The sequence below is a fragment of the Falco punctatus genome (assembly GCF_963210335.1).
Source record: "Falco punctatus genome assembly, chromosome: 7".
NCBI lineage: Eukaryota > Metazoa > Chordata > Aves > Falconiformes > Falconidae > Falco > Falco punctatus.
This window is the reverse complement of record NC_137587.1, coordinates 30,869,510-30,881,794: the sequence shown is the minus strand read 5'-3', so window position 1 is coordinate 30,881,794 and position 12,285 is coordinate 30,869,510. Positions and strand designations below refer to the sequence as shown.

At 40.3% G+C, this 12,285-nt stretch overlaps 1 protein-coding gene across 1 annotated transcript in view; it reads left to right on the top strand.

The window, feature by feature from the left end:
- The window catches only part of FBLN5 (fibulin 5), a 64,441-nt gene that overhangs the window by 35,731 nt on the left and 16,425 nt on the right, over nt 1-12,285 (top strand). The window contains exon 5 of the mRNA XM_080396732.1: nt 9,847-9,969. Coding sequence (XP_080252858.1) covers nt 9,847-9,969 — 123 coding nt within the window. The remainder of the gene's footprint in view (nt 1-9,846; nt 9,970-12,285) is intronic.

The window sequence follows — 12,285 nt, the reverse complement described above, 5'->3', positions numbered from 1 at the left end:
GTACTTGGGTCACTCTTGTTCTGCTGTAACACAGCTTCTTGGAATAGTGTAAGTGCAGCGGGGAAATAACCAAGATTTCCCAAATCACATGCAATGACCATGGATTTTATAAGTTGTGCAGAATATGCAACAGGCAATCATGAATTCAGAGAACACAGTTATGCTCCAGTCCACGGAGTTCCCATGTTTGAGCAAAGCCCTCTGCTGAAATCAGTAGTTTCTGTCTCATCTCTGATCCCAGAATAAACATGCAGACTGTGCATTTGTGCAAAAGCTCTTATGGGACACTGGGAATAGTCCACACCACCAGGTGTGATCCTGTACCAGCACGGAACCCTGGGAACTGATGGGAGTGAGGAGCTGTGGTCATGTAGGTGATGCCAAGTGTAGGAACCATGCACAGGTCTGTTCTGAGCAGAAGGAGAAGAGGATGCTGCCCCTTTTGTCCCATTGCTATGCACTTACCTGCATGGCTGTCTTACAAATCTCAATCACAAAAGCAGGACTAGAACTGTGGTCAAAGAGCAAAGTCCTTTCATGGTTTAGCTGTTGTTTATCATCTTTGAATAATGTTAGAAGTGTGCTAGCTAAAGAAAGGCTCAGATAGCTGGCAGGAGATCTAGAACCTGTGACACATGTTGAGCAATTTTCATACCAGGCAGAAGGAGCAGCATTACAGATTCACTCACACTGTTTAGTATCCACTTCCAGGCTGACTATCTATGTGAAAAAAAAACCCACTTTAATCCTTGTTTAGCAATCAAACAATAACATAATGCATATGGGATGTAGATAGAAAATGAATTCAGCAACCAACAGCCATTCCTCAGACACTGAAATATGCAATTAAACAGGTGTTTAGGGAGTTGATACTGGATTGTGTCCAAGCTCAGCAGGGTCAGTCGTCCTTTGAAAAAAACACTGATCCCACACAGCAGCAGTTTGAATTTGGCTTCAGTCTGCACTTTAGGAATGTGGCATTGTTATTTCTCCCCTTTTCTTATCAAATGTAATTATCTTGAGAAAAAAAAGTTTTGAGAAAACATGTGATTTCACTGAGTAAAAATCTACTACTGAGGAAATTATTTCTTAGTGTCCAAATAAGGAGTGGGGGAGAAGTTTGGGGAAAGTGCTCCGTTCCAAGTAATCTTGGAACTGATACCCATGTTGCTGAGCTCGGATGTTTAGTCCTGGCCTGCAATTATTCCTATAAAAAATAGACATCCATTCTTTGTATTATTTTAAAATGGAGCCCTAAGGGTTATAAATGACTGAACAAGGTTCAGTGTTTGAGCAGACAGAGATTCTGGAATGAGCTTGCAGCCGTGTGCCTCTCTGCAAGAACCTTGTATCTCGAGAGTGGGGTGAACTCCTGGGGTTGTGATGGTACAAGAGCAGGACTAAAACACAGACAGAATAAAATAAAGAAGTAGGGCCCCAAAATCACCACACCTCCTAGTACAAGGGGAAGAAGACTTTCCATGGTAGACTTTTTTTCAATCTGCACGACCTGTGGTCTCAACTGTCAAATTAATCTTCAGCCTTATTGCGTTGAACCCCATGGTGCTAATGGCTTTCAAATAATCATGATGGCAAAAACATACCTACTTTTGTCAATGGCTGATCAAAAGAAGAAAACACAGTCATAGCTACTACTGCGACCCACAGAAATTTGTGGCATGATTATCAGAATTCATCACTTAAGAAAGGAAGTCATGCATGCTAAATATGTTCCAAATAGAACAAAATGTAACAGCCCATCTGCAAAACAGCACACATTGCCAAAAGCATATTGTCTTGGAAATCTGCTGTCCACATTGGCTTCCCTCTTGAATACAGAGTCCAAGCAAAGTTCCTCTTCTAATTGCCGAAGTCTCCAAGAATGTGGTTCTACCTCAGAGATGACAAGTCCACATCCTTCCATGATAGCTCTCCGCTAGGGGTATTATCAGCTTGCCAGCCAGCAGGGAAAGGAGCTGTCATAGAGAGAGTGGAATGGTCACAGCACCTTGAGCATGAGCCATGTGCAGGGGTAAGCGAGGTCATGGATCCCACCACTTTCAGCACCAGTGGATGGACTTAAGGCAGTAAGGCAGTAGTCACCCTTGTGCCTGTGGCAGGTGCAAATAATCTCCTCGGGATGCACCTTCTTTGGTAAGCTTTCCATATGCGTTTACTTTGCCATGTGGTACGTAACCACATGCTCATAAATACCAAAAGGAAACTCATTATTTTCTTTTAAAGTTCTTTTTGCCAAAGAAGCCTTTTCCTGAACAAGTCCAATATTGTCTCTGAACTGATGAGCTGATCTTAAGGATTTTGTTTCCTTCTGTATTCTTTAATGCAAAATATTCTGTTTATTCACAAAGTCCTGTTTTTCTGACCATAAAAAAGGCAAAACACTGTCTTTGCTTATAGTTTTTCAGCCTCACCTTCAAGTGGGCAGGTGCTTCTAGTTCCTAAGTACCTCTGGTCCTCCTCCTCCTGTCTGTTCACTTCCTCCCCTGGTTTTCCACCCCTTGGAGTCACTTCGTTTGCTAGACAATCTCCTACTTCCTGCATGCCCACTAACATGCAGTTTAGTTCTCTCTGGGTTCTTTGATTCAACAGGTTGTCTGTGATAATAATTTAGATTCTTCCCCTTTATCTTGCTTCATGCTTCATAAGAATGCAATCAGTCTATGTGTCCTCCTCCAACCAATGAAGGTGGTTGGCATGCCCAACATCCTTAGGCTAATGACTCAACATCTTCTAACGTAAGAATATTATCAACATTTTCCAGTTTTCCATATTTTTTCTGTAGTTGCTACCAACATTAGAGGTACAATATCTCTCACCAAAAATCATGTTTATTGATAAAAATAATTGATAAAATATTGATAAAAATGAAAGTTTGCACATGCATATATTTGAATCTTTGCAAAGAAGAAATCACTTGGAAGAACTTTAAAAATTCTTGTCCCCATTTTCCATAGTTTCACTGGCCAAGATAGATCTCCTAATGGCCTAGGAAATGAAGAAAGATGTTAGCAAGCAGAACATCTCAGGTGTGATGGTTATGGATATAGATAAAAATAACTAAATGTTGAATGATGTTAAATCATTTGATTAAGACTTCTTAGACACCACTTTGACCATGTAATCTGTATTTTTTGTGACATAGGCCATAGAACCTTACCCAGCAATTCATGTTTCAAGCACACTGTTTTTTGCTACAGCATATTTCAAAGAAGAAATACTGTTCAGGTATAAGCCCTAAAGTAAGGGAACAGCTACTATGTGCTTTATTATGTTTTTCAATTCATTAATGTACAGTACTACTAAAGTTTCTGCCTTGTTTTTGTTTTGAATTTGTCTTCTAAACACTGAAGCCCATCCCATTCTTTTTTGCTAGCTTTAGTGACCATCTCCAGCTAAAATCTTTGTTTCCAGGGAGATGCTTATACATCACAGGCAAATAGACCTTGAACCTTTTCATAAATAGATTATTAAATGGAGCACTATCATACTCTAAGACAAATTTTCATGGCTTGGAATTACTCTTTGGAGGTTTTCTGATCTCTGTAATATCGCTTTTTGAAATGTCGACACCAAAATCTATTTCAGTAGTTATTTTACTAATGCAATACATAGTGGTAAGAACAGTTTCCTGTGTCTACTCAGTGTTCTCATGTTTATGCTTGTCCTTCAGCAACACTGTGTCAACAAAGGTTCATGTTCAAGTGATTATCTTTAATGACCCCAGAGTTATTTTAATGACTAGTGTTTTTTACTCTTGATATATGACCTTGCATTTGTCTGTCTTGAAATGCACTTTCAAATGTGCCCACCATACCTAGTAAATTACATTTATATAAGAATTCTGTTCACTTTTTAGTTGTTAATTCTACCAGCTTGTGATCCTCTGCATTTTATCCCAAATGTGGAAAATGATGAACCAAAACCAGATCCTCAGGATCCTGTAGACACTCACAGCATGGTTCCACGTTTATGATTCCCTCTTGAGATTTCTGGTCTCCTAGTTTTAGCCCCTTTCATTTGAGCAATATTTAATGTCTGGTCTTAATTCAACGAATTATTGTTTTTCTTTTTATGCTGTGATTTCTTGCAATGTTATTGACACAAATGAGAGTGGCCTCGGTCCTGCATTCTTTGTGGACATGAGTCAGTATAAAAGATTACTACATCTTCTGATAACAATTAGCCTCCCTGGTGCAATGTGGTGTTGTGCTGCAGTTTGGCATGTAGGTTTTCTTTCTGACTATATTAATATGCTGCCCCATTTTTTTGTATGCATGACTTTTTAATTATTTCCATTTTTTAGATTTGTGGACAATGAAATAAAAAATTTTATTCATTGTTCTATGATGTGGCTAAATTCTGAAGAATCCATGAAGATTACTGCTAGCTTTTACAGATTATAAAACACAAAGCCAGTAATTTGCATGCTAAACACAATTAGTTCATTTATTTATTTTGACATTGTAAAAGATATCTATCCAGTCACCAGGCATCCTGCCATCCATTAAGAATACAATCTGTACCAATAAAAACAAAGCATCGGCACATCACATCCCACAAAAGGCAACCAGTGAGCCAGAAATATAAAAAAACACTTTCTCCACCCTTCCAATCCCCAAATGAAACCCTGTTGCCCCAGCCACCTCACCTCTGTCAAAATGTCAAGCAAACAGAACATCACACCCCAGGGTTGCTAGACCAAACTGCCACAGGCATAAATTTTTGGGGTAGACACACTGAGCTAAGAGAGAGGGATGTGGTTCATTTTGAAGTATTCAAGCTCAGGCTCTTGCAGCAAGGGCTTCCTGAGAAACGTACACGGAGATGCTGCCTACCTATTCTCTCATACAGCCAGTAAACCAAAAATCTTTAAACTCATGGCTTCAAGCCATGAAGCTGTGTGTTCATTCTAGGTGGCATTTCTTAGGAGGCAGAGAGCAGTGGTCTGGATGGGCCATGTGGTTGCTCTCAGTATTCAGCTGGGGCGTAACAAAGTGAATTGTTCCCACTTCAGGTCAAATTTTAATTTCAGTCTGGACTGCTGCCTGAAATTCTGCCCTTGGAACTAGCTGTGGGAGCAGTAATATGAACACAACTGGAAGGACAGATGAGAGAATATAGATGGCTGCTAAATTGATAGCACACAGCAGCATAATCAAGAGCTGAGACATCCAGGGCCATCGTTAGCCAAGCGCTCCTTGGCAAGAGTTTTGAGCAGGGATCCATCCCGCTCTGCTTTGGTTCTCTAGTGTGTTTTTAAGTGCTGAACAGCTGCTGTCTTAGAATCAAGAATGTCTAAAGAGGCACCCAGAGTCACTAGTCACTTGGGAAAATTCAGGCTTATTCAAAATTATTAGGTATGATGATCCTTAACATCCTCTTGTTTTCATATGTAATTTCACAGCAACAGTGCCAGTCTGGTCTGTAAGGGCAAGAAGAGGTGTGGTAACTAGATAACACTTCCAGTTTGCCACTGACTGTGTCAATAGTTCCCTCTCTTTCAGTAACTAGTGGAAACTTTGAGGTTCAACGCACCATTACAGTAGAACAGTAACATTGTGAGCAGCACAAATTTTAGCTGAAAGAGCCTTTGATGTCTCTGAGGTCTCCTAGTAGAACATAATGCTTTCAAAATGATGGTTAATCTTTTCCTTTAGATCTCATTAGCCAATGTAGAGGCTGCACAAAATTTCTGCAAAAGTCACATCTTTACGCATTCATATAATAGGGGCAGCTTGTATTGGGCTATATGAAGGACTGCAAGTCAGAAATGTCTGTGACCTGTTCTTACTTCTTTCTTGTTGAGTGGTTGCAGGCTAGTCCTTTAATTCCTTAGTCTTGAATTTCCTTATTAAAATCCAGGGACACTGATATTTATCACCCAGTGGGGACACTGCAGGATTTTGTAGTACAGTTTGATTTGTATTAGGATTGAAGGCTTCAACTAAAAATGGAATAATTGTGAACTGGCTCTGCATATAAGAGGACAGGCCCTGCCCTGAATAGTTTTAGATGCTAAACAGTGGGTGAGGCTGAACTATGACAGGGATTTTGTTATCCCTATAGACGATTAAGAGCAAGGATGAGTTCCCCCTGGGTAAATTCTCAGCACATGACTTACAGAGTGGTCGCTGCTGCCATGGCTCCTTGTACTGCATGGTGACTACTGGGTACCTTAGACTGTTTTCACTGAGGACAGATCTAATTTACATTTACTTCCTAGTTCACCTCATGGCAATTCTTGTTATAGCCACATACTCAGTAATCTAGCCAAAATCACTGAAGAGGTATTCAATAACGCTAGCTATTGGTAAAACCTAGACTTGCTCTTGGGATGCAGGTAATGTTTTCTAAGGATCTTGGTGATGAAAAATACTAAAATAGGTTCAGTGTAATGAAAACCATTCTTGGATATCAGTGATGGGTGACATCATCTGATGCTTTCATGGTACTGATGCCAAAATCATCAGATATCACAATCTGTTAACATCTTGAATAGGGGCCAGTGGGGTTTCTGGGGTTTCTTGCTAGCTTGCTTCACTTTAGTAACTCATCTACTCTCAGCTAATAAGACTTTACTCTGGGGCTTAGACAACTCATTGTGGTATTTCCTTCCATGGTGAAGACTGCAACACAAGTTATGCTGAGTTAGAGGAACTCTTCCAGGCTCCAGAAGACTGCATTTAAGGGACTTCTTAGCCACATGTGCTATCCTTGGATTGAGTAGTCCTTACAATTTTTTGTTCTTTGAATTTGTCTTACCTACTTTGAACCTACAAAACTATTGACAACCTAGTATCACATACATTTAGCATCACAGTTTTACTCATTAACCCAAGGGCAAAGGTGGTATGAATGAGCTTTGAGGTGGTATTCCCAGGGCATGAACACACCTAAGATTTATGTCTGTATGGGACAGACATAAGCTGTGCAACAAGAATAAGAAATTGTTTACACATTATTGACTAGTTGTCAGGTTGTTTCCACTTGAAATTTTCCAATCAACCAAAAATGCCCTGGGAGTGTTTTAATACAGTTTCTTTGCTGGCACTTAAGTCTAGTGAATCTATTATAGGCAATCTCTTGAAGTTTTATGGCTAGTTTTCTCCGCAGTGGAAATAATTTTGGGGTTCTTTTTTTTCCTTTTGCTGTCAAATGTCTGGTTTTTACTTTATCAGCCACACCAGTTCTCGCTGTATGCTGTACTTGTGTAAGTGGGCTGGGCAAGGCACCCTCTGTCTCCCAGCCCTGATGTTCTTCAAGAGGATACCTAATGGTTAGCCAGTTGTTGCACCGACATTTTTTTCAGTGCACAAATTATCAGCTTTCACTTAGTCAGCCCATGTAATGTAAACAACTGTTGGCAAACAGGCTGGGATTATACTACCTGTTTGAACTGAGAAGGCTGCTTGCCAAAACTCATTGATTAGATTGCATTGGCTGGGTCTGTTAGAGTTTAATGGCACATCACGGTGAGGGGCAATCTTAGAGAAAGCCAGAGACACTTAATATAGAACTGGGTGTTGTGTTCAGGGCCATGCAGAAAGATTTGATGCCACCAGTAAAGCTGTATATACCTGTTGGCTGCATGAAACTTCATCAATGAAGTCAGTGAGGTATTTTTCAGTGTAAAATGTGGGGAGTCAAGGTGTTCTGCATAGACAGCTTCAGGCTGATCAAGTTTTCTGTGGAGCAGAAACTCCACAGGTAGCCTCCACTGTAAAAAATGTTGTGTTTGAATGGAAATATTTCTCCAATACCGCCACAGAAGGTGAAGACTGGGAGTAAGCATAGAAATCTGTTTGGCAGATAGCAAAGAAAAGAGGATCAATGTCTTACTTTTCTGAAGCGATTGTACTGCTGCTTATGCAACTGCTACAAAGATGACTCAGGAATAAAACCGATCCTGTAGCCACCTCTTGCTTTTAGTAAAGGATGCATGTTGTACCCCTGAAAGAAAGATACACCACAGAAGAGTGGAGGACCTATAGTCTTCAAAGAGCATTGCTACTATACGTGGTGGTAAGACCCAGACCTTCATTTTGGCTCCACTGTGCTTCACTTATTAATATTACTGGAAGGAGGAAGCATGGAAAATTAAAATCTTTTTAAGCTTGGGGCAGGTTAAAAACAGCAGAATTGGCCAGATCCCAGGGTCCCACTCCTAAAACAATAAGCAAACATGACAAATAGAAAGCTTTTTCATATAGAAAAAACATTAATATCATTCTTATTAAATCTATGGTTAGATAAAATCTGTGTTCAAATACGACCAATTATGTGTGATATGCTGTATGAAGGGAGGATCTAGAATTTTTAGCCCAAACACAGAAGCAATAGCTGAACTGAACAGCATATCTATCTACTTATATAGTCTAGACTTGTTATCTTACCCCTTTCCCACTTCCCCAGTGTTTTGCCAACCTTCATCTGGCCAATAAATACATGGGAACTGAATTCCAACAGAGCTAATTACCTCTAATTGTGCCGCTTTTGTTATCTTACCAGCTTTGACTCACCATAAATTGCTCTGGTTACAGATGTTGGCAAGATAAGAACTCTAGACTCTCTCCATATATATAACATGTATATATTGATTTATATGTCCAAACATATCAGATATGCTGCTGTGGTAGATTGGGTCAGTTATTTCATGACTGCTGGGATTTTACAGGTGACTGGCTGTGCTAGCTGCCTCGGGGGCAGATACTGAGATGCAATTCCTGCCCTCTGCTGCCTGCACCACACCAGTGCCTGAGATACTTTTGAGTCATGACCCAACAAAGTCTGGGTTAATAAGAATCAGGGGGGATCAAGAGAGTAGCATTGCATAGATGACATAGTACTTCAGCAAAATCCAGCGCACAGTGTGCTGGAATAAAAAACAGAAATAGTTTAGATATCAATAAATAAAATAAATAAAACATAGAGTTGGCTGAAAAAATGACACAATTTATCTTTTGCTATTTCCATTTCTGACATCTAGAGGAAAACCCAATGCCAGAAACATCAGGGAAGAGACTGAGCAAGGAGGGATTCAAATTGAACTTCTGACTCTGAAAGGCATTTTTAATCAATTGGGTTCCAGGGTCCTGGCTTATATAAATGTAGGAATGCTATTCACCTCTTTTGCAAAAATAAAAAAATTAAAAATAAAAAAAAGCCCATAATAAAAACACCCTAAAGGGTTGTAATAAAAACCCAAATACATTAAAAACAGCAGAGATGGTTAAAAAAAATGAAAAGAATTTTATTGTCAGGAAATTGATTCCAGGGAAATACACATTTTTCTTGTCAGGTAAAGGTTGATTTTGGTTGAACCTTCTGTCAGAAAAATTACAGTGAGATAATCTGTGTTGGTGGGGGTAGGAAGTAATTTTTTTTTATATGTCTGAGCCGTGTTTGTACATCTCTCAAACTCCCGTTCACCTTTTATTCTGCAGTGGGGCTATATAGCCCTTTCAGCAGCCTTTCCCTAGGGCTGAACACTGCCCTGTGGCATGGAAATCCCAGTTCAGTGACAAAGCAAAATGTAGAAGTAACCAAAAGCTTGAGGTAACGTGATCTCTTTCTTGAGGAGCTCTGAGAAACACTAGGTCATCTGCAAAAGGGAGAGGTATGATGAGAACCCTCAGTTCTCGCTGCCCTCAGATGTTTATTATTATGAATTTCATTTCAGGTTATGGTCATTCTCTCTAGTCCACTGCACTTCAGTTCCTCACATGGAGCGAGTGTACACATTGTGAGTGCAAGTCCCTGTACAGTGTGAACAATCTTTTGTCGTTGCCATTTCTAATGCTTTCTTGCTATATTTCTGTGTTGCAGATGTGGATGAATGCGCTTCAGATTCTCACCAGTGTAACCCCACCCAGATCTGCATAAATACGGAGGGGGGGTATACCTGTTCCTGCACTGAAGGCTACTGGCTGTTAGAAGGCCAGTGTTTAGGTAAAAACCTCGTGCAATATGGTATTGTAGCATCTGTGTATGTGTACCTGTAAACAGTTGAAATTATGTCACTGACCATCTTTGTCAAGGACACGGTTAAACCTTCGGCTATGTGGAAACCGCCTTTCATCTTTGTTAAGTGCCAATGGTATGCTTGGCAGAGAGACTCCCTTGAACAAAAATGTAGATGTAAATGCCACATGACTAGCGTCCATGTAACACATGGTATTTTCATGTTCCCATTCTGAAGGATTCCCTTTCATATACGAGTGATCATAAGGATGTATACAAAAAGATTTATTCCCACACAGACCTGTCCTTTCCACACTATGACAATGGGGACCTGAAGGGACCAGAACTTGATACCAAGAAAGAGGCCAGTAAGTCCCTAGATTCAACCAACCCTTTTGCCTGAGGGTGAGAAAAAAATTACCTCTGAACTGGGTGCCGCTTCAGTAGCTTCCAAGCAGTTTTATTTCAGTTTTACTATTTTCCTTGCAGCAATGTCCTATTCATCCTTTCGGCTCAGCCCAGTTGAAGAAAGCATCCCTCAACAAACAGCACAGGAAAACCTTCCAGCTCTCCTCTCCTCCAGCCCATTCCCCTCAGCTGAATTGCCCATGGGATGATGAAGTAGATGTTAATTTTAGATACACAGATAGGACTTAGGAGATAGGATACAACTTTTTGTTTAAAGTTTTCTCATTATTATTTTTTTCCCCTCGGCTCAGTCTGTTTGCCTGCCAGCTCTGCAGAGCTGGACTGTTCTGACACAACACCTCGGCTGGAAGGAGAATGGGCTTTCCCTGCCCATTCATCCCTGGAGCTTCTTCAGTTATTTTCCAGCTTTCTCCTCCCAGATACCAATTCCAGTGAAGGACTGACTCATGGCTGCTTTCCTAACTACTGTGAACAGCTGCTGTGCAACTCACCTGGCAGGGACAGAGCTGAGCCTCATCCAAGCTGGGGTCTATGCAGCCATAGCTGCTTTGGGGAGTCACTGTCTTGTTGTTCCCCTGGGATATAGTCTCCAAGCCCTTGCTCCTTAATCACTGATAATTCCTCTTCTCTGGGAAAAAAGAGATTGTGCTGTGGGTTGGACAGGAGTACTTGACAGGATGGGAATGAGGGAGGGCAGGAAGGGGATTCTGCTCTGAATCACCTGTTTTGTTACCCATTTACTTCTCCCAGTTACAGCCCAAACGAAAGGGTTGTGTTCAGCATTCAGGATTTGGACATAGATCTGAAGTACTTTACTGCTTGATGGATATACCAGAGAACCGAAATGGTTGCATTGCTGAACTGATTTGAGTATCTGCTTATGCTATTTAAAATAGGCAATAACATCCCAGTGTGGCCCACTTTAAGTAATCATGGGGTGGATTGTTACAAGGCAATGCAAAGAGCTAAAAGCAAATTATATTGGGAGTTGCTATATTTTTCCCGAAGTGTCAAAAAAGTCTCAATTTTCCATACTTTCTGCTGGCCTTGGAGAAGTGATTTTTGCTGGCATAAAGCAGTAAAAGACCATTTACTGTAATCAGTGGGTTGGGTTTTAGAGACAGGCTTTTTTGGTGCACTGTTAGTAAACCACACTTGCAAAAAGCTACGCTTCTATCATCTGTTGCAATTATCCCACTAAAGTTTATACAGGAGGAGCCAGTAGAGCAGTATCCACACGACCCACCCACAAGAAGCAGCCCTGAAAAAGCCACAGCATGTATTTTAAAGTAATGTATTGTTTCAGTGAAATGAGGTATTCATTTACTTAAAACCTATGTCATTTTTGCAGGATTTGGGCCAAGCCTACTGCTGGCGTATATACCATAGCTGGCCCCAGCCTTTAGGTTATCTTGCTATCTGACTGGAAATAACGCACTTGGTTTTCTACTGCACAAACTTAACTTCAAAGCTTTGAGAGTAGCCATTTAAAAAATCTCCATAAATCAAAAGCCAGTTGATACCAAAGGAAATGTAAAGCCTCAGAAATTCTCCAACTCTTTCATTCCAGTTCTTAGTCCAGGGGCAAAATTCTAGCACTTACCATCACATGTATCTTAGAGCATTTTCTTTGCAACAGTCAGTTGCATGTATTGCTAATGCTGCAATTCAGCCCAAACCATTATTTTGGAATTACATTTATTTTTTACATATTTTAGAGTCTATAACTTGTCTGTCAAAAATTGATCTAAAAAGTCAATGTAACTATTCAGAAAAAAGTCTTTAAAGAATATCCTCTCTAAAAGATGTATTTAGTAGCAAATACTTAATGCTTTTCTAGTGAGTAGCTTTGGTATATGTGGAGGTAAAAAAGGT